We start from the raw sequence: 22,357 nt of genomic DNA, 5'->3' as shown, positions 1-22,357 counted from the left end.
TGTCAAAAGTTACAGCCACTAACAATGCTCGCTTGCTATGTTACCACTTAAGACTGAGTTTTAAATATATATAAAATATATTTTGCATTAACAATTCCTGGGGCAATATCTATGTGGATCTAGGCCGTAAGATGTGGTATCAGGGAGAACCAGGTGACGGATCAGGTACTGTATATGTGGACTAGACATAAATGATATCTTCAGTTCTTAATATTGGGTCAGTCCCAATAAGAGTAGTATTACCAGTATGGGTGGACCAATACAACCAGCACAAGCTATCCACGGCAGAATTGTATTCCATTATACACTTAATATGAAGAATTATTAGGGCACTTCTCACCTGTCTCACAATGTACTCCAGTAAATTCGGTGTTGCACAAACAGACGTAACCATCGCCCATGTCCTCGCAGGTACCACCATTGACACAAGGTGAGGACAAGCAAGGCCTGAACTCTAGCGATGGGAAAATAACACAAAACAGCTCATAGTCTTATGTAATAATAACATAAGCAGAAGGGTGCTGACTGGAAAAAGACACAGTAAATCACAGTACGAGGACTTCGCCATGAATGTATTTAAAGGGCATTTGTACCTATGAAACTGGCTGACCTGTTACATGTGCACTTGCCGCTGAAGACATCTGTGTTGGTCCCATGTTCATATATGCCCGCATTACTGAGAAAAATTGTGTTTTAATATATGCAAATGAGCCTCTAGGAGCAACGGGGGCGTTGCCGTTACACCTAGATCCTCAGGTCTCCGCAATGCGGACACATATGAACATGGGACCAACACAGATGCCTTCAGCTGCCAAGTGCATATGTAACAGGTCAGCTGCTGACAGATGTCCTATAATCAGATTATTTATTTTTCATTTCTGCACAGATAAGAGGAACACTTATGTAATGATATTTATAAAAATAATTGTTGGTTGATCAGTTGGTCACAGATTTACACATTAGATAGCTCTCGGCCAATTTGGTTATTCCTCCCAACTCCCCGATATACACGTTCAGCTCGGCATGCGTGCATGTTTTTTCTGTTTGTCCCATGAGGTATTGGGCACATTGAGATCGATGCCCAATCCTTCTATCCACCGACATCTGTGTAGCCCCCATACACATTAGAATGGAGGTTTGGGCGACATTTTTTCTTAGGGTCTATAGGTGCCTTTAGTGTGAACATTAGTAAGGCAAGCTAACTCAAGACATCCGTTTTGAAGAGTGATGATTTGCCATTACTTTGCTACAAAGTAAAAAAAAAAGTAAAAATAAAATAAAATAAAAAATGATAGTTGCTTTAACTTTCACTCACCAGTCTCGCAGTGTTTCCCGGTGAATCCCCATGTACACACACAGCTGTAGCCATCAACTTGATCTTTGCACATTCCACCATTCAGACATGGAGAGGAGGAACAAGGTCTGACTTCTAGAAAATTATAAAGAGAAAGGGTAAAAAACATTATTTAAAGGTACATTACCGTAATTCTTTTCACATATTAATAGTCTGTATGTGAATATTCTATAAAATGTTGGGGATTTTTTTTACAAAAACTAGTGCATGGTTTAACCCCGGGTTCACACCTGAGCGTTCTGAAAGGAGCGCTCTGTATGCGCGATTGTACGGGCGTTTACAAGCGCGCATACAGAGACAAGCGAACACACATTGTCGCGCGTTCCCGAAAGTCTATGTACGGGAATGCGCGACAAACGCCTAAAAAAACGCTCAAGTACTTGTTTGAGCGTCGGGCGTTTTACAGCGCGATCGTACGCGCTGTAAAACGCCCAGGTGAGAACCATTCCCATAGGGGAGCATTGGTTTCTCCTTGTTGTGCGTTTTAGAGCGCGTAGGAACGCACTGTAAAACGCTCAGGTGTGAACTGGGTGTAAGGATATAATTTTTTGAAGTCACTCCATGTATTCTACAGTACTTCCTGTCCAGATATTTAAAAGGGTTGTGCCATGAACTACTTCACTCTAAAGTTTATTTTCATCAATTGCTCTAGCTCCCATTCCTCCTTAGGCCTCTTGCACATGAACATTGTGTGCCTGTGTTCACTTGAATGGGTCCGCAATCACGGAGATGCAGAACGGAAGCACGGATCGGAACCCCACTGACCCATTCAAGTTGAATGGGTCTCGATCCGTCCCGGCAGCCGCACGGACGTTGCCCGTGCATTGGGGACCGCAAATTGTCTTATCTTTTTATATGGTTATGTTTAAACTAAAAGGTTGCTAGAAACCAAAAATATAACAGCTAGAAGTGGAGTTTACCATTTTCACAGTGCATCCCAGTGAATCCTTGCGCACAAACACACATATAAGTGCTTCCCACGTCTCTGCACACACCCCCATTTAGGCAAGGAGATGAAGAACAAGGCCTGATTTCTTGGATAAATGAGAAAGAAAATGATAACATTATTTGAATAATATTCCTTTACTGCAGCAGATCAATGATGCTCAATCACTGATCAATAAAAACTACTATGCATAGTCATATGACACCTGGAGAATAGAAAGGTCTGTGGGGGTCTGGACTGCATCTACATATGGAATAAATAAGCCCTTTAACACCAATCCCGGTCATTGAATATGCCACGGTCAAGCGGTTAGACACAGGGAGGGGCATACTTCGTGGCAAAATCACAGGGCCCAAATCGGCTGCCATGACAGCCAGGAGGCTGTGAAGGCAAAGCTGCCTGCGAAGCTGCGCCCAAGGCGTGGCCTGAAAGGCAGCCAGTCAGTAAACTGAATGGTGCCATTACAAAATAAAACTTGTCCCGCAAAAAACAAGTCCTCATACATCTATGTGAAAGTAAAATTTAAATAGTTGTGGATCTTGGAAAAAGGGAGGGCAAAACAATAACACGCGCAAATATTGGGACAGTCATAAATTAAAGTGTGAAAACTTAAAGCCCTGGCTTATTATAAAGTTAGGGTTCATGTACACAAACATATTTTTTTCCCGTTACTGTGGCATTTTTTTTGCGGCCCATTGGATCCATTCAATTCAATGGATCCGCATAAAAAACGGAATTTACTCAGTGTGCATTCCGAGACCGTATGTCCGTTCCGCAAAAAAATAACATGTTCTATGATTGTCTATATTACGGACAAGGATAGGGCAATTCTATTATGGGCCAGACGTTCTGTTCCGCAATATAATATGATAAATATAAGTATGATAAGGACTTACCTGTCTGGCAGTTATTTCCAGTGTATCCTTGATTACACACACAGATGTATCCTTCAGCTGTATCCTCACAGATGCCACCATTAAGACATGGAAATGATGAGCAGGGTCTAAGCTCTAGAGTTGAAAAACGAAAGATCAGTATTTCTCAAGATGCTTTATTGTGCCGTCCACATTTTTTATGAGCCTACTGACTTCAATGGGTCCGTTGTCTGCATTTTGCAGCTAGGTATAGGACATGTTCTGCCCTTTTGCGGAATGGATATAAGGATGCGGAAAACACACAGCTCATCTGTGTGCTTTCTGCATCCGTATGTCAGTTCCACAAAAAGATAGAATATGTCTGCAAAATGCGGACCACGGACTCATTGAAGTCAGCGAGTCCGCAAAAAAGCAAATGGGTGGCCATACCCTTATTCAAAATAGACATAACCCCTTCCCGACTATCTAACACCTGGCAGTCGGGTATTTAAAGATGGTGCCCGCTCACAAGCCTAGCGGGTACAATAGCTGCCAGGTGTCTGCTGTTTTAAATAGACACCCGGGGCTAATGTATGTGATTGACGATAAGGTCAGTCGCACAAATCTAACCCCAGAGATGCCGTGGTAAAATGTGACCATAGCATCTGGGAGCTCAAAAATAGCCGTGTACCTGTTCCCCTTAGGCTGGTTTCACACGGGCGTTGCGGATTGGGTCCGGATGCGTTCAGAGTGCGTTCAGTGAAACTCGCACTATTTTGCAAGCTCAGTCAGTTTTGTCTGCGATTGCGTTTAGTTGTTCAGTTTTTTCCGCGCGGGTGCAATGCGTTTTGATGCGTTTTTCACGCGCGTGATAAAAAACTGAATGTTCACAAACAACATCTCTCAGCAACCATCAGTGAAAAACGCATCGCACCCGCACTTGCTTGCGGATGCAATGCGTTTTTCACGCAGCCCCATTCACTTCTATGGGGCCAGGGCTGCGTGAAAAACGCAGAATATAGAACATGCTGCGATTTTCACGCAACGCAGAACTGATGCGTGAAAAACAACGCTCATGTACACAGACCCATTGAAATTAATGGGTCAGGATTTAGTGCGGGTGCTATGTGTTCACGTCACGCATTGCACCCGCGCGGAAAACTTGCTCGTGTGAAAGGGGCCTTAGTGAGGATCGGGGGAGCCGGATGGTGTGTGTGGCAGCCTCGGTCCTCCTGAATAATCTGGGGCTGCCGCTCATAGGTTCCTATAGAGGGCCTGTCTCTGGCAGGGCTCCATGGGAACACAGTGAAATTCTCATAGACTTCAATACTAATGCATTGGAGTCTACGAAAGAAGCAATCTAATGATTGCTTATTCAAGTTCCCTAGTTTATAAAAATATTTTAAAAATGTAAAAAATCTAAAAATTTAAATCACCCCCGTTTCCCCAAAATTAAAATTAAAATACATAAATAAAAAAAGATAAACATCTTGGGCATTGCCGTGTGCAAAAACGCCCATACTATTAAAATATAAAAATATTTATATCATACGGTACACGGCAAGAAGGGAAAGTCAAAATAGCTGATTTTGCCATTTTCTGGTCACTTCAGCTCCCAAAAAAATTGAATAAAAAGTGATCAAAAAGTCACACATACTCCAAAACAGTATCAATAAAACTACAGTTCGTCACGAAAAAAAATTAGCCCTCACACAGCTCCATACACATAAAAATAAAAAAAGTTATAAGGATGTTAATATGGCGATGCAAAGAAAAGCTTACTTTTTTCTAAAGTTACATTTTTTTTCAGTATTAAAATGCAAGAAAAATGATACTGTGGTAATGTTGTAATCTTAATGACCCAAAAGGTACAGCTCAGTTATACCACATAAGAAATGCTTTAAAAGAAAAACCCATAAAACTGTGGTGAAATTGAGGGGTTTTAAAAAATTTCCACCCCATTTGGAATTTTTTTTCCTGGTTCCCACTACATTGTATGCAACCATAAATGGAGCTACTAGAAAGTACAACTTGGCCCGCAAAAATTAAGCCATTTCATGTGTCATTCCGTGTTAGTGGAATGGCTGGGAAGGCAAGGAGTAGGTAAAAAACAAAAAAGGAAAATGGCCCGGTCCTGAAGAGGTTTAAGGCTTTGGACACCTTTGGGGCAATTTTTTTAATTTCTGCATCTTACTCGTTTTAAACAAAAAAATTTTTTTTTCAATTAATTTAAAAATTTCTGCCGTTTTTTAGTACAGGGGTTAAATTTCAGTCTATTTGCACACTGTCACTTTCTGTTTACTATGAATCCCATCATGTCAGCTCCTGACCTCATAAACACTCATTATAGCTAAACTCTTATCAAACTGATAAGAATATGGCTTAAAGAAGTGTTTATGAGCTGTTAGGAGATCAGCGATAGGGACTACACATTGTTCAAAGCAAAAGTAACAGGCTCACAGCTAGGCAAAGACTCAACCCTTTATCAAAAAACCTGCTGAAAATTTTTAATAAAGACCAACTGAAAAAAAAATAATTTTCGCCCAAAATGAGTAAAATGCAATCATAAAAAATTTGTACAAAGCCTATGAAGATGTTCAATGAACTAAACAGTGAGGGACAATGTGAGCACATGAAGCATTAACATTTTGTAACATACATATATTCTGCAGCTGAAAGAAGAAGAGGGCAGACTATAAGAAAAGTCGTGAGAGTGTCAGCACTTGCAGCTGACCATTATGGGTTGTGTTCTCCTGCTCCTCACCTATTTCTGAGAAAAAAAGCAGAGTAAATCCTGACAGGACTCCTAGGGAAGACAGTGACAATCGGGATGATTCTGAATGATTGTCTTCTATGTGCACACACATACAGGGAGAGAGCTGTCAATCATCCTGTGTGGGCGGGGTAATCAGGACTCTCACTATCTCTCCTAGGAGTCCTGCCAGGCTTTTGTCTGCTTTTACTCCTGCTCCAAATCATATAAATCTATATATCACAGAGCTCAGCTTCTCTCCCTCTATCACATCCTGCTCTCAGGGGGGATCACTTTAGCCTTACGAATTCCCTCATTCAGGGTAGGAGGTGAGGAGCAGGGTCTAATCTCTTCAGAATACGGAGAACTGTCTATACTATGAATTGTCACTACTGTATAGGGTTTTTTCTCGTTCATTTTTTATTGAATGATGTATAGAATATTGCACAATGTGACGTGTCAAATGGTCCAAGTGGCCAGGTTAACCGTAGCAAAAATTAAGAGTTCCCATGTCAGCTCAGTTATGAGGGCAACAAGGCCACTTTCAAACTCTGCTCACCATGAGATATCACCCAGCACGATGAGATGTCCACCTTGTATACTACCAATTATAACTAATCACGTTTGGTACTAGACAGACAAGCAGCCCAAAATTACCGCAGTCATTGCAATGTGTCCATCACCAGCACAGCCAGCAGAATGTGAAGAAGACAGAAAGCAAAGTTACCTGCTTCACAACGCGCTCCGGTGAATCCTCTTGGACAGAAACAACTGTACTCAGCACCAAGATCCTTACATAATCCTCTATTTAGGCAAGGAGAAGAAGAACAGGGCCAGATCTCTAGAATCAGTATAGACATAAAACAGAGTATACTAAGTATATGTAGGTGGCTCACTAATGGTACACCTCAATGTAAAAGAGGCCAAGTGAACTAGTTTAAAGGGGTTGGCTCATCTCTCACCATCAATGTCAGTTAGGTCTAGGTCCCATCTTCAGAACAGGGCCCCTGTGCATACGTGGCCACCTTCCGTTCACCGCTACGGGAGTTCCGAAAATAGCCGAGTGCCCTCAATTTCTGGCAGTCCCATAGTGGTGAGAATGGAGCAGCGGCCCCACTCGCATACCGATGAATGGACACATGTGCAATGTGCTCTCCTTTGTAGGCTCTGTTCCGGAGATAGGAGCGGGTCCCAGGGTTGGGAAACGCACCTGATACTGATGGCATATCCTAACAATATGCCATCAATGTGTGAGATGAGCCAACCCCTTTAATACTAGTTTACTGGGCCTCTTTTACATTAAGGTATACCACTGAGCCACCTACATATATTTAGTATACTTTATTTAGATATGCCATCAATGTCTGAGATGAGCAAACCCCTTTAAAGGGGTTATCCAAGATCTATAATGCCCCCCCAAATGCCCGGGCCCCTCACAGATTGTACTTACCTCTCTCCCCGGCAGCCATGCTGCTTCTGATCCCTGCACGGCCGCCGGTGCATCTCCCAGTCACGTGGATGAAAACATCCAGCGTTGCGGTGCGGTGGGGGGTGGCCAATCGCAGGGCACAATGGGAACGAGCCTCCCTAGCATTACCCACTATGCTAGGTCTGTTATTGGCTGACCCCCCCCCCCCCCTTCCTGAATGTTTTCATCCGTGCAACAGGAAGAAGCAACTGGATCAGAAGCGGTGCGGGTGCTGGGGAGCAAGGCAAACACAACCTGTATGAGGTGTCCGGACATATGGGGGGGCATTATAGAACTTGGATAACTCCTTTAATTCAACACCCAAAGAATCCTATAATGCTGAAATACATCAATTGTTGATTAAATATTATTGATGAACACACAGGTAACCATATCAGAAAAAAAGAAAAAATCACAAAAAAAAATAAATGCAAACACATAAGAATTAGATAGAAGCTAACCATTTGCCGATTTATATGATGATATCATTAAGTTACACAGTAGGATTAATTACACATAATTACATCTCGGATATACCCAGGCTGCAATATTTGGTATAAAGCTAGATGGCTACAGAGGGGATGTCATGAATCTACAAAATATTTTAGTTTGGTGGCTCACCTCCCTTCTGTACTGTGGCTACTGGGGATTCTGACCTTGTGACTCACCTGTCAACTAGATAAAATCAGATTAATTATAACTATGGACAGGCACACTTCATTTGGAGAAATCCAGGGAGATCTTATTTATACCATTCAAACTCTCATTTATTAGTTAATAGACAAATTAAAATATTCTAAAATACACAAATTCATTACTAATACCTACTAATAAAATAGCAATTCATTACTAATACCATACAAATGCCGCTCTGTTCATATATTCTCTATCTACTACATATATTTTCCCTTAATAAATTCAACCTCTAGCATTTACCATCTTTTCAGAGAAGTAAACATGAGCATATGATATATAGGATAAAAATGAGCTGAAATAAACATACAATCCCAATGAATATTTGGTATAAATGAATACTCATAAAGCTGTATAGTTCACTTATAATCCTGGTGCACAAATGTTTCCTATTGATTCACTGACTGTACAAGCCAGCACACAGTACCTGTAGATACTTTGTATCAGTTTGTAATTGGACAACTTTACGTCCTCTCTCATATATCCGAACACTTGTCTTATTATTATTGTTATTTTTGGTGGGTTCTGGACTCTGTGTATTGCTTATACCAGATGAGTTTCGGCGTTCTACTGACTCCTTAAGTGGCCGTGGCCAGTCATAACCCACTATATTTAGGAATTGGAAATCTATCTTCTTGGAAAAAAGAAATGTGAAGTGCTTCAGATACAACATATGAGAATCTCCGACAATGTACGATCTCTAAACAGTGAGTAAAGACCCTTCAGTACCACTGAATAGATAGTGTCCTGTTATATGCGGGAGATCGCAAAACCAGCGCAATAAGTTGCCTTATGCAGACTGACACAAATTGATACAAAGTATTTATGGGAGCTGCCTGCAGAGTCAGCGAATCAATACAGAGAGTAACAATTTAGGATCTTGGAGCAGCGAGTAAAGACCCTTCAGTATCACTAAATAGACAGTGTTCGGATATATGAGAGAGGACGTAAAGTCCAGCGAGTTGCGTTTATAAATGAGTTGTCCAATTACAAACTGATACAAAGTATCTATAGGAACTGTGTGCTGGCTTGTACAGTCAGTGAATCAATAGGAAACATTTGTGCACCAGGATTATGGCCGGATGTGGAGCTGAGCGGTCGCATGCCGTGCTAGCTCCGGAGCTTGCAGTGAAGTAAGCGGCTCACAGCAGGGTAAAGTGACCCAAATCCAGTGGAAAATAAAGCACAGATATCCACCTATCCACGTCAGGAATGGGCCGCGTGAAGAGAAAGGAGGGCCCGCTGAGCAGAATTGCGGCATTCAGAGCCTCTGGAGAAATCCAAGATGGTGCCCGCTTTCCGCACCACGCGACACCTGAGGTACTGCATGAAGGGGAGATCCCTCCAGCGCGGCACATAAGCGCAGGAGGAAAAAGTCCAGTGCACATATCTGCCTCTCCTTCTCCAGCATATCCCTCCCCCTCTAAAAGGCAGCAAGATTTAACCATCAATAAGTATTTGATGCAAGAAACTGCAGTCTCCTGTAATGATGACGCTATTAAGGACTTCCTTACAGAATATTTTGTCGCACTGGTCCCAAAGGCAGAACAAAGAGACCTATAAGGCTGCGCTCACACAGGCGAGATTTCCGCGCGGGTGCAATGCGGTGGGTGAACGTATTGCACCGGCACTGAATCCCGACCCATTCATTTCTATGGGGCTGTTCAGATGAGCGGTGATTTTCACGCATCACTTGTGCGTTGCGTGAAAATCGCAGCATGCTCTATATTCTGCGTTTTTCACGCATCGCAGGCCCCATAGATGGGGTTGCGTGAAAATCGCAAGCATCCGCAAGCAAGTGCGGATGCGGTGCGATTTTCACGCACGGTTGCTAGGAGACGATCGGGATGGAGACCAGATTATTATTATTTCCCCTTATAACATGGTTATAAGGGAAAATAATAGCATTTTGAATACAGAATGCATAGTAAAACAGCGCTGGAGGGGTTAAAAAAAAAAAAAATATTTAACTCACCTTAGTCCACTTGATCGCGATGCCCGGCATCTCCTTCTGTCTCCTTTACTGAATAGGACCTGTGGTGAGCATTCATTATAGGTCAAGGACCTTTGATGACGTCACTCCGGTCATCTCATGATCCATCACATGATCTTTTACCATGGTGATGGATCATGATGACCGGAGTGACGTCATCAAAGGTCCTTTACCTGTAATTAATGCTCACCACAGGTCCTGTTCAGCAAAGGAGACAGAAGGAGATGCCGGGCCGCGATCAAGTGGACTAAGGTGAGTTAAATTATTTTATTGATTTTTTTTTAACCCCTCCAGTGCTAGTTTACTATGCAGTCTGTATTCAGAATGCTATTATTTTCCCTTATAACTATGTTATAAGGGAAAATAATACAATCTACAGAACACCGATCCCAAGCCCAAACTTCTGTGAAGAAGTTCGAGTTTGTGTACCAAACATGCACGATTTTTCTCACGCGAGTGCAAAACGCATTACAATGTTTTGCACTCGCGCGGAAAAATCGCGGGTGTTCCCGCAACGCACCCGCACATTTTCCCGCAACGCCCGTGTGAACCCAGCCTTAATTGACAGAGCGCACAGAATCCCTAAACCCAAAAGCGCTCCCAGTGCCGCTCCCAGAGATGTTATTGCCAGGCTGCACTTTTACCACTTCAAAGAATTACTCCTCAAGGCAGCAAATTCTGCACAAGACATACCTGAAAGATTTAAAAATATAATAATATTCTCCGACCTCTCTGCAGCTACGCTGAACAGACGCAGAGAATTCTCCGTTGCTACAAAAATCCTCAGGGATCACAATATCCCTTATAAATGGGGCTATCCGGTGAAACTCCTTATCTTCAAAAATGGAATAACCCATGCAATCTCTTCTCCAAGTGACACCATGAAGCTGCTCCAGAAATGGTCCCTGGCTACGGTGGATGAAGACAGCAACTCACCCTTGAAGAAAAAGCCTCTTACCCTGTCTAGAGAGTGGACCTGAAGCCATATCGGATGAGAAAGGAAACTACTATCTTCCTTAAAAGACATATCCTTTACGTTACAGAAGGGTCACTAGACTGAATTATCTGTCTACACTCTTTACTGCAAGTCTCCTTAGAGATAATGCACCTATTTTTCCGAACACCACCTCCACTGTTATCTGGATAAATTTGGTATCCAGTTGGTTCTCTTAGAACCGGACTCTAAGTTATACACCCTGTTATAGGTTAAGTTGTATTGTTCTATTTAACCTTTCTCTTCCCCTTTCTCCTTCCCTCTTAATATCACCCAATAACTCCTAAGTGACAAGTGAACTCGATATTTACATATTTACGGTTGCAGAGCGACTGCTTCACCTTCAGTGGCAGTGCCACACTTGCTCTGTAACATACTGTATATATACACTGCTCAAAAAAATAAAGGGAACACTTAAACAACACAATGTAACTCCAAGTCAATCACACTTCTGTGAAATCAAACTGTCCACTTAGGAAGCAACACTGAGTGACAATCAATTTCACATGCTGTTGTGCAAATGGGATAGACAACAGGTGGAAATTATAGGCAATTAGCAAGACACCCCCAATAAAGGAGTGGTTCTGCAGGTGGTGACCACAAACCACTTCTCAGTTCCTATGCTTCCTGGCTGATGTTTTGGTCACTTTTGAATGCTGGCGGTGCTTTCACTCTAGTGGTAGCATGAGACGGAGTCTACAACCCACACAAGTGGCTCAGGTAGTGCAGCTTATCCAGGATGGCACATCAATGCGAGCTGTGGCAAGAAGGTTTGCTGTGTCTGTCAGCGTAGTGTCCAGAGCATGGAGGCGCTACCAGGAGACAGGCCAGTACATCAGGAGACGTGGAGGAGGCCGTAGGAGGGCAACAACCCAGCAGCAGGACCGCTACCTCCGCCTTTGTACAAGGAGGAACAGGAGGAGCACTGCCAGAGCCCTGCAAAATGACCTCCAGCAGGCCACAAATGTGATGTGTCTGCTCAAACGGTCAGAAACAGACTCCATGAGGGTGATATGAGGGCCCGACGTCCACAGGTGGGGGTTGTGCTTACAGCCCAACACCGTGCAGGACGTTTGGCATTTGCGATAGAACACCAAGATTGGCAAATTCTCCATTGGCGCCCTGTGCTCTTCACAGATGAAAGCAGGTTCACACTGAGCACATGTGACAGACGTGACAGAGTCTTGATACGCCGTGGAGAACGTTTTGCTGCCTGCAACATCCTCCAGCATGACCGGTTTGGCATTGGGTCAGTAATGGTGTGGGATGGCATTTCTTTGGAGTGCCGCATAGCCTTCCATGTGCTCGCCAGAGGTAGCCTGACTGCCATTAGGTACCGAGATGAGATCCTCAGACCCCTTGTGAGACCATATGCTGGTGCGGTTGGCCCTGGGTTCCTCCTAATGCAAGACAATGCTAGACCTCATGTGGCTGGAGTGTGTCAGCAGTTCCTGCAAGACGAAGGCATTGATGCTATGGACTGGCCCGCCTGTTCCCCAGACCTGAATCCAATTGAGCACATCTGGGACATCATGTCTCGCTCTATCCACCAACGTCACGTTGCACCACAGACTGTCCAGGAGTTGGCAGATGCTTTAGTCCAGGTTTGGGAGGAGATCCCTCAGGAGACCGTCCGCCACCTCATCAGGAGCATGCACAGGCGTTGTAGGGAGGTCATACAGGCACGTGGAGGCCACACACACTACTGAGCCTCATTTTGACTTGTTTTAAGGACATTACATCAAAGTTGGATCAGCCTGTAGTGTGTTTTTCCACTTTAATTTTGAGTGTGACTCCAAATCCAGACCTCCATGGGTTAAAAATTTGATTTCCATTTTTTAATTTTTGTGTGATTTTGTTGTCAGCACATTCAACTATGTAAAGAACAAAGTATTTCAGAAGAATATTTAATTAATTCAGATCTAGGATGTGTTATTTTTGTGTTCCCTTTATTTTTTTGAGCAGTGTATATACTGTACTATCAAATTTGCACTATTTTCACTGCCAGTGATGGTCATAAAAATTTCCTCAATTAATGCAAATGGACTAAATAGCCCGTTTAAAAGATCGCTACTTTGGAAAGAAATTAACTTTCTTAAGAGCAACATGATTTGCGTTCAGGAAACCCACATTCACAGACTTAAGAACAAAAAATTTACCAATTTGTTTGCATCACCTGCAGTGAATAAGAAAAGAGGGGTAATTATTGCTGTTAAAGATTCCCTGTCTTTCCAATTAATTCAAAGCAAGACTGATGACGCTGGAAGATATGTTATATTGGTATGTAACATTAACAACACACTATTCACCTTAGTCTCTCTGTATGCACCAAACACAAACCAGCTCGCATTCATTAAAGAAGTAATATCCATCGCCCAATCCATCAAACAAGGATCTCTAGTTATATGTGGAGACTTTAACTTGCCCCCATCGCCTTCTATTGACAAATCTAACCATACGAAGTCTCAACCCTCCCTACACTTTGCACAATATTTATTATCAGAAGATTTGTATGACACCTGGAGAGTATTACACGCATCAGAACGTGACTATACCTTCTATTCACACCCCCACAAACAGTACTCTAGAATCGACCTGATAATTGTAGACAAATGAACCCTACAAAATATCTCATCCTCCAACATTGGATCCATTACATGGTCCGATCATGCTCCAATTTCATGTCAAATGTCAGAGCGATTCAACCAGCCCTCATACACCCCCCTGGAGGACCAACAATTCCCACTTATCGTTGCCTTCCACACAATCCCAAATTAATAAAGCACTTAAGGAATACTTAAAGTACAACTGCACCCCAGACGTACAACCCACCACAACTTGGTGCGCAGACTGTGCACACAAGGCTTATATTAGAGGCCACCTCATCCATGTATCATCCTTCCTAAAAAAAAAAAAACACATACGTACAGAACAACTATGCACATCAATTACATATTTAGAAGCCAAAGATAAAATTAACCCCTCCCAATCCATTAAAGACCAACTTAAAGACCTGCGTTATGAACTAAATCAACTTTACCAAAATAATTTCGAACACAATCTGAGGAAAACAAAAGCCATATTTTACTCACAAGGAAACAGAGCAAGTGCGATATTGGCCAATAAAATCAAAACTGCACAAAACAAGAAAAAACTACCATATATTTATAATGCCCATAAACAAAAAAATATTTTACCCTCAAGAAATTTCTAACACATTTGCTAATTATTACTTCAACTTATATAATCTCAAAGACAACAACCAGGTGCCTCAACCGACTCCAGACCTAATTAACAAATTCCTATCTAATATCTCCATGCCTAAATTGTCCCCAGAACAACTTATGCAAATTAATAAAGCAATCGAACCCTCAGAAATACTGCACATTATTAAATCAACTAAAAATAACAAAGCCCCAGGCCCGGATGGACTAACCAATGAATACTATATAACCTTTGGAAATACTTTATCTTCCCACCTCTCATCTACATTCTCTCACATAATGGCCACAGGAAACATACCACCTGAAATGTTGCAGGCCACTATAGTAGTACTTCCTAAACCAGGTAAATATCCTGAATATCCCGAAAATTTCCGACCAATTTCCCTCTTGAACTCTGACCTAAAGATTTACTCTAAATTATTAGCCAACAGATTATCACCCTTTATTCCAAACCTTGTTCACCATGACCAGGTAGGATTTGTCAAATCGAGACAAACATTAGATGGCACCAGACGGGTGATCGATCTTATTTACCTAGCAGAAGCGAGACGAATGCCCTCTCTGCTCCTATCTCTGGATGCGGAGAAGGCATTTGATCGAGTGCATCGGGGATACTTGGAGGCAGTTCTGTCTAAATTTGGAATGCAGGGACAATTTGCTAAGGCTATATGTGCACTTTACTCTAAGCCTTCAGCGAAAGTCCTAATAAACGGAATGTTATCCAACCAATTCCAAATTAATAATGGAACAAGACAGGGGTGCCCCCTTTCACCCATTATCTTCGCATTGATAATCGAACCTTTAGCGGAATATATAAGAGTCCAGCCACAGATTACAGGTATAAAAATAGGAGAAACAAACCACAAAATTGGACTATTTGCCAACGATATTATTTTAGCTTTAACCAACCCAACAACATCCCTGCCTATTGTTTTTTTTCAATCAAATCGTTTTTTATTGTTCAAATAAAATTGGTATATCACAATACATTTTGTATCACAATTTTCTTGGAGTTTTCTCCCCTCCGAATCACAAATATACACAATTATAAAAACATTATCATCTGTCCATATATTTGTTACATCTTCTACAATCATTGTACATAATGAATATACCAAGATATAGACAAATCATTTACAAAGTCATTTGACTGTTATAACCCCAACAGCACCCACCCCCCCTCCCCCACCAACTAAACCCCCCCCCCCTCCCCAGATCAGAGCATGAATTTCCAAGATCTTTTATATTACAACATGAGTGTGAGACAACCATTCATTCCACAACTTTTCAAACTTCAAGGGACATCCCCTCCTAACAAACACTCCCTTCTCTAATGTTAACATATCATTCACCTTTCTCACAAATTCATCCACCGTTGGCGGACTCCCCTGGATCCACCTAAAGGCGATCAATTTCCTGGCCACATACAGTAGTCTCCCAACTGCCACCTTAACCGCCTCTCCCCCACCAATCTCCTTCACATATCCCAGCAAACATATCTTAGGGTCCTTCTGCACCCTCAACTCCAGGTTACGATTAATCAAAGACAACACCTCATCCCAATATCTACTTAGCACTGGACAAGACCAAAGCATATGAAATAGATCTGCACCTTCCGCCATACATTTTGGACAATTGTCATCATTTCTAATCCCAATTTTCCGCAAAAATACTGGAGTTTTGTAAACTCTGTGGATGATAAATAGTTGTGACAACTTGCCCTGTTCACTTACAGACACTCTCGGAACTGCCTCCAATATATCTTCCCACTGTTCCTTTGGGATGTCCCCCAAATCCTTTTCCCATTTTCTCATCCTAGTAAGGGGGAATTCTACCAGAAATTTGTCTAAAAGCAGAGTATACACCTGTGATATCAAACCTCTCTTTCCTCCAGCTGGGAGAACCAGTTTATGGACCACATCCACTTTTGCAATAGTGCATCCCTTCCTTATCGTAACCTCATATGCGTGTCTCAGTTGCAGATATTGATAGAACCACACTTTGGGAATGTTGAATTCCTGCTGTAGACCTTGAAATGATTTAAATATACCAGTCTCAATCAATTGACCTATCCTCATTACTCCATGGGATTCCCAATTTCGGACTCCTGATAGAGAAATGAATTCTGGCAACAGGTTATTGTTCCACAATGGGGAAAGCTCTCCTACCCCACCAACTCCCCTGATCAATTTCACCTTTGCCCACACTTTTTTCATAAGCTCAATAAGCGTCACTTTCTCTCTTCCCCCATGCATCCCTGCGCCCTCCAGAATACCCATAAGATCCCTACTACCCAACCAGTGTTGCAGTATCTTCCCCGTCACATCTGGTAGCTGAAATTCCATCCAACCCTTAAAGTGTTGACACTGAGAGGCTAAGAAATAAATCCAGGCGTTAGGGACAGCCAAGCCACCTTCAGACTTGGGATATTGCAGCGTCTCCAGCTTAATCCTAGCTTGACCATATTTCCAGATGAGATCTCTAAATATCGAATGTATTTTCCTAAATCTCTCCACTGGGATCCATACAGGTGCATTATTCAATATGTATAGTAACTGAGGCATCATTACCATTTTTAGGAGATTCACTCTACCCACTACTGACAAAAAGAGTCTACCCCATGTCCTAGCCTTAAGCCTGAAGGTATTTAGCAAAGGGGTTAAATTAAGCTCTTCAAAATCTAGCAGTCTAGGTGTTATATATAGCCCCAAATATTTAAACTTGCCCACCCAAGGAATCAAACTATCTGCCTGCACACCAGAGAGTGCCTGTCCGTCAACCGGCATCAAGGCGGACTTCTGCCAATTTATCCGGAGCCCAGAGAAGCCACCAAATCTATCTATTAAAGCCATGGCCGCATCCAGCGAGCCCCCAGTGTCACCCAAAAATAACATAGTGTCATCAGCATACATCGCCACTTTGTTTTGCGTCTCACCATATCTAAACCCCACAATATGAGGTGACAGGCGAATAAGGGCTGCAAGTGGTTCAATTGCTAACGCAAACAACAAGGGTGACAATGGGCACCCCTGTCTGGTGCCCCTGGACAAAGAAAAGCTATCTGACAGCCCCCCATTAGCTCTGATCCGTGCTTTTGGGCTTGAATACAACACTTTCACCCACTGAATAAATCGAGTACCAAAGCCCATGACTCTCAATGTTTCCCATAGGTAGTTCCATTCAACACTGTCAAATGCCTTAGCGGCGTCTAACGCAAGTAAGGCCCTATCTCCTCCATTATCTGCTGGAATATTCAGACTAGTATATACTCTACGGATATTTATAGCAGTCGATTTCCCAGGCATAAAGCCAGTTTGATCCGGGTGCACTATAGTAAGTATTACTCTGGACAACCTGTTTGCCAACACCTTTGCCAGGAGCTTCACATCTGCTGTTAATAGCGAAATTGGTCTATAAGAATCAGGAACTTTGGGATCCTTCCCAGGCTTAGGAATAACTACTATGATAGCCTCCTGCATAGAATGTGGTAGCGAACCCGTCTCCAGAGAATATTCAAGAACCTTTAGTAATTCAGGGAGAAGTATCCCTTGCAATTTTTTATATACCTCCACTGGTATACCGTCTGCCCCCGGCGCCTTACCATTCGCCATCCCCCCAAGAGCTGCCTCCAACTCCTCCAGCGTGATCGGCTCTTCCAGTCTCTCTCTATCCTCCTCTGATAACACTGATAGCTGAGCTTCAGCCAGAAAGGCGGACAAGGCCTCCTCCGAGCTAGACGCCTTAGAAGCATAGAGAGAGACATAAAACCCTTTTAGAATATCTAATATCCCTTTTGTATCCTGGCTACTATTTCCATTACCATCCATTAGCTCTTGTATACAAGAAGAACCCCTCTGTGCCTGAGAAACCACTGAGAGCAAATGCCCAACTTTCTCTCCCTCCTCAAAGGATCTTTGGCGGTAGAAACTACGCTTCCTATCCGCAGCCTGTAGTAGGTGACACCTCAGTTGTTCCTGAGCTACCTCCAGCGCCTCACTATTATCCATGGTGGGGGTTCTACCAAACTCCCTTTCAGCCTCAGTCACTTGTACATGCGCTTTAACATCCGCCTCTCTGGATTTAGATTTATGCTTACTTATTTCTTTGATCAATACCCCTCTCAGAAACGCTTTCATGGCATCCCATACACCGTGAATTGAAGCCGTCCCTCCATTAATAGAAAAGTACTCCCTGATCTCCCTAGTAATCTCAGACAGATCCCCCAGTACATTCAGCCAATGCGGGTTACATTTCCACAACCTCGGTCCCTGCCTAAGCACACCCAGGCACAAATCAACCTGCACCAGGGAATGGTCAGACAACGACCGAGGGTGATAAATAACATCTCTTATCAATGGCAGCATAACATCATTAACCAAAGCCAGATCTATGCGTGATAGTGAATGATGCGTAGCAGATCTACATGAAAACGCCCGCTTATCCGGGTTACGCAGCCTCCAAACATCAAGTAAGCCAGTTTCCCTCATAATATTCTTTAGAGCCACACTCCCCGGTGATCCACTGGCACCTTCTACCCGACATCTATCTATGGAGTCATTCAATGTACAATTGTAGTCCCCCACTAACAGCCACGGCAGTCCAGGGAAGTCCGCCACAAAGGTCATAATATCCCTTATTAAAGGGGAAGCAAACGGTGGAGGCACATACACTGACACCAACACCACCTGGATCCCATCAATCTTGCACACTACACACACATACCTGCCCTCAGCATCCACACATTGCTTCTGATGTTCATACCTTATACTTTTATGCACAATCACACTTACGCCCCTGGAGTGAGAGGAATGGATTGCATGTACCACATGTCCTACCCAATTTTTGTTCAGCCACTGCACATTATCATTGGACAAATTCGTTTCCTGCAAGCAGCAGATAGCCGGCTGAAATCGACTTAAATATTGAAATATACATTGTCGTTTTCGTGCATCAGCCATTCCCCTCACATTCCAGCTCAACACTTTAATCACCTGTGTCATAATAAATGATTACATCATGTTTGAATCTCACACTCCATACTAAAGTCACTCTCGCATAGTTCACGCCCCTCACCCATCTCTGACCCGTCCCCCTCCCCCTCCCCCGTGGTCAGACTACTTTGAACAGTAACCCCAACCCCCCCCTCCCAAACATCCAACTCTAACGCAGGGCAATCTGTAAGCACCATGCCCAATGCTGAACAAAAATCATTTCTGATTCCAACACTCTCCCTCAGGTAGAGAATCCTCTCCACAACTGGGAAATACATTTCTTATCCCAACTTCCTACTCCTGCATCAGGATCTACCGTGTGGTAGCAACACTCAATACACTTTATAACTGGTATAACATTAAAGTGACATTAAGGTGCAATCCTATGCATATAAAGTGAACACAAACTGCAAACTGTTTCCTTCAAGTGTCCAGGGCCCCACTTCTCAATTGCCTCTCGTGGACGTCCAGCCACTGTGTCGCTTCATCAGGGTCCTCAAAAAATCTGGTGGATCCCAATGCCACCACTCGCAATCTGGCCGGAAACAACATGGCGTATGGAACTTGTAGCACTCTGAGCCTTTTCTTTATATCTATAAATCTGCTCCTCCTCCGCTGTACCTCATTGGAATAATCCGGATAAATGGACACTCTGACCCCATTCATGACCATCTCATCATTATCCCTTGACTGGCGTAGGATAGTGTCCCGATCTTTAAAGTGTAAAATCTTCGCCAGTATGGGGCGAGGAGGCCTGCCTGGCGGGAGCGGCCGCGACGGGACTCTGTGCGCCCGCTCAACCGCGTACAGGGAGGATAGGCCCTTCTCATGGAATAACTGGTGCAGCCATTTCTCCACAAACTCTGTAGCATTGGTCCCTTCTGTTTTTTCTGGCATTCCAACAATTCTCAAATTATTCCTCCGCGATCTGTTCTCTAAATCATCCGCTTTGGCGTATAAGGCAGCTATATCTTTCCCATTCATTTTTGACGCCATTTGCAGGGGCTGAATAACATCTTCCAGTGAGGACACCCTCTTTTCCAGATCTGAAGTACGCTCAGAAATCTTATGCAGGTCATGCCTGATTATGGACACATCTGATCTCAGGCTGCCTACTTGTACTGCAAGCACTTTAAGGGTACTGTTGCAGCTTGCCACCGCCACCATTATATCTTTCAGTGTGGGCTCCCTTGTAGAATCAGCCCGCAGGCCTGCTGGAACTGTTTCAGGGACCGCAGAATTGGGCATCGGCTGACCGGAGAAAACCGGGTCATCGCCGTCCATGGATCCGTCCTCCTGGTCAGAGGAGGTAGGAATATCAGTCCCTTTATCACTGGCCGAATCGCCCACTCCACCATCCAATCTGGCATATCTACTAAGTTTAGCAGCCGCACTCTGGCTCACCAACTCCTGCCGCGCCGACCCCTCTCCACTTCCGGCGCCATCTTGGATTTTCTCCATGCGGTTTTGTTGCGCCAGTTTGGACGATTTCCTCGGCATTTTCAGGCTCCGATTTTGTCACTGCAGTCACCGGACACCTTCCTCTCCTTAGGTAAGTAATTTCAGGCAGTTTTGAGTGCGCTTTCACTGTAAATGAGCAGGATCTTGGCAGGAGCAGTGAAACGTGCGTCTTACTCCATGCACTCACAAGCCACGCCCCCCCTGCCTATTGTTATGCAAATAATAAAGTCTTTTAGCTCCGTTTCCTACTACAGCTTGAATGTAGCCAAATGCCAGGTCCTTAACCTTGGCCTGAAAGACTCAGAGCCTAATTCTATTAAAGCTAACTTCCCCTTTAAATGGAACTCTGATTATATCACATACTTAGGAATTAAATTAACTACATCATCTACCGACCTCCTACCAGTAAACCTAAAAAATCTAAAAGAGAAAATTAAAAATGATATATACAAAATGAAAAATCACGAAATTTCATAGATGGGAAGGATATCAGCCGTAAAAATGTTCATTATTCCACAAATCCTCTACTTATTTCGTAATCTTCCAATTTCTATACCCATAAAACACTTGAAAGAAATCCAAAGAATACTACTTAAATACATATGGCAGGATAAAAAACCAAGAGTCCAAGCAGATATACTTTACTTACCTATTCCAAAAGGGGGGTTAGGGTGTCCATCAGTTATTAAATATTATAGAGCTTGCATTTTTGAACAACTGAGATTTTTATGGTTAAACCAATCGAACAAACATTGGATCGCAATTGAGAACTACACTACGTGCAGAATTATTAGGCAAATGAGTATTTTGACCACATCATCCTCTTTATGCATGTTGTCTTACTCCAAGCTGTATAGGCTCGAAAGCCTACTACCAATTAAGCATATTAGGTGATGTGCATCTCTGTAATGAGAAGGGGTGTGGTCTAATGACATCAACACCCTATATCAGGTGTGCATAATTATTAGGCAACTTCCTTTCCTTTGGCAAAATGGGTCAAAAGAAGGACTTGACAGGCTCAGAAAAGTCAAAAATAGTGAGATATCTTGCAGAGGGATGCAGCACTCTTAAAATTGCAAAGCTTCTGAAGCGTGATCATCGAACAATCAAGTGTTTCATTCAAAATAGTCAACAGGGTCGCAAGAAGCGTGTGGAAAAACCAAGGCGCAAAATAACTGCCCATGAACTGAGAAAAGTCAAGCGTGCAGCTGCCAAGATGCCACTTGCCACCAGTTTGGCCATATTTCAGAGCTGCAACATCACTGGAGTGCCCAAAAGCACAAGGTGTGCAATACTCAGAGACATGGCCAAGGTAAGAAAGGCTGAAAGACGACCACCACTGAAGAAGACACACAAGCTGAAACGTCAAGACTGGGCCAAGAAATATCTCAAGACTGATTTTTCTAAGGTTTTATGGACTGATGAAATGAGAGTGAGTCTTGATGGGCCAGATGGATGGGCCCGTGGCTCGATTGGTAAAGGGCAGAGAGCTCCAGTCCGACTCAGACGCCAGCAAGGTGGAGGTGGAGTACTGCTTTGGGCTGGTATCATCAAAGATGAGCTTGTGGGGCCTTTCGGGTTCAGGATGGAGTCAAGCTCAACTCCCAGTCCTACTGCCAGTTTCTGG

General features: G+C 43.2%; 1 protein-coding gene across 1 annotated transcript in view; it reads right to left on the bottom strand.

Moving 5' to 3' along the window:
• SNED1 (sushi, nidogen and EGF like domains 1) overlaps positions 1-22,357 on the bottom strand; it is a 170,408-nt gene that overhangs the window by 70,189 nt on the left and 77,862 nt on the right. The window contains exons 14-18 of the mRNA XM_040427924.1: positions 6,634-6,747; positions 3,197-3,310; positions 2,275-2,388; positions 1,316-1,429; positions 341-454 (exon numbers count right to left, since the gene is read on the bottom strand). Of these exons, the coding sequence (XP_040283858.1) occupies positions 341-454; positions 1,316-1,429; positions 2,275-2,388; positions 3,197-3,310; positions 6,634-6,747 (570 nt within the window). The remainder of the gene's footprint in view (positions 1-340; positions 455-1,315; positions 1,430-2,274; positions 2,389-3,196; positions 3,311-6,633; positions 6,748-22,357) is intronic.

This window comes from Bufo bufo, chromosome 4 (assembly GCF_905171765.1).
Source record: "Bufo bufo chromosome 4, aBufBuf1.1, whole genome shotgun sequence".
Taxonomy (NCBI): Eukaryota; Metazoa; Chordata; class Amphibia; order Anura; family Bufonidae; genus Bufo; species Bufo bufo.
This window is presented reverse-complemented; position numbering and strand designations above follow the sequence as displayed.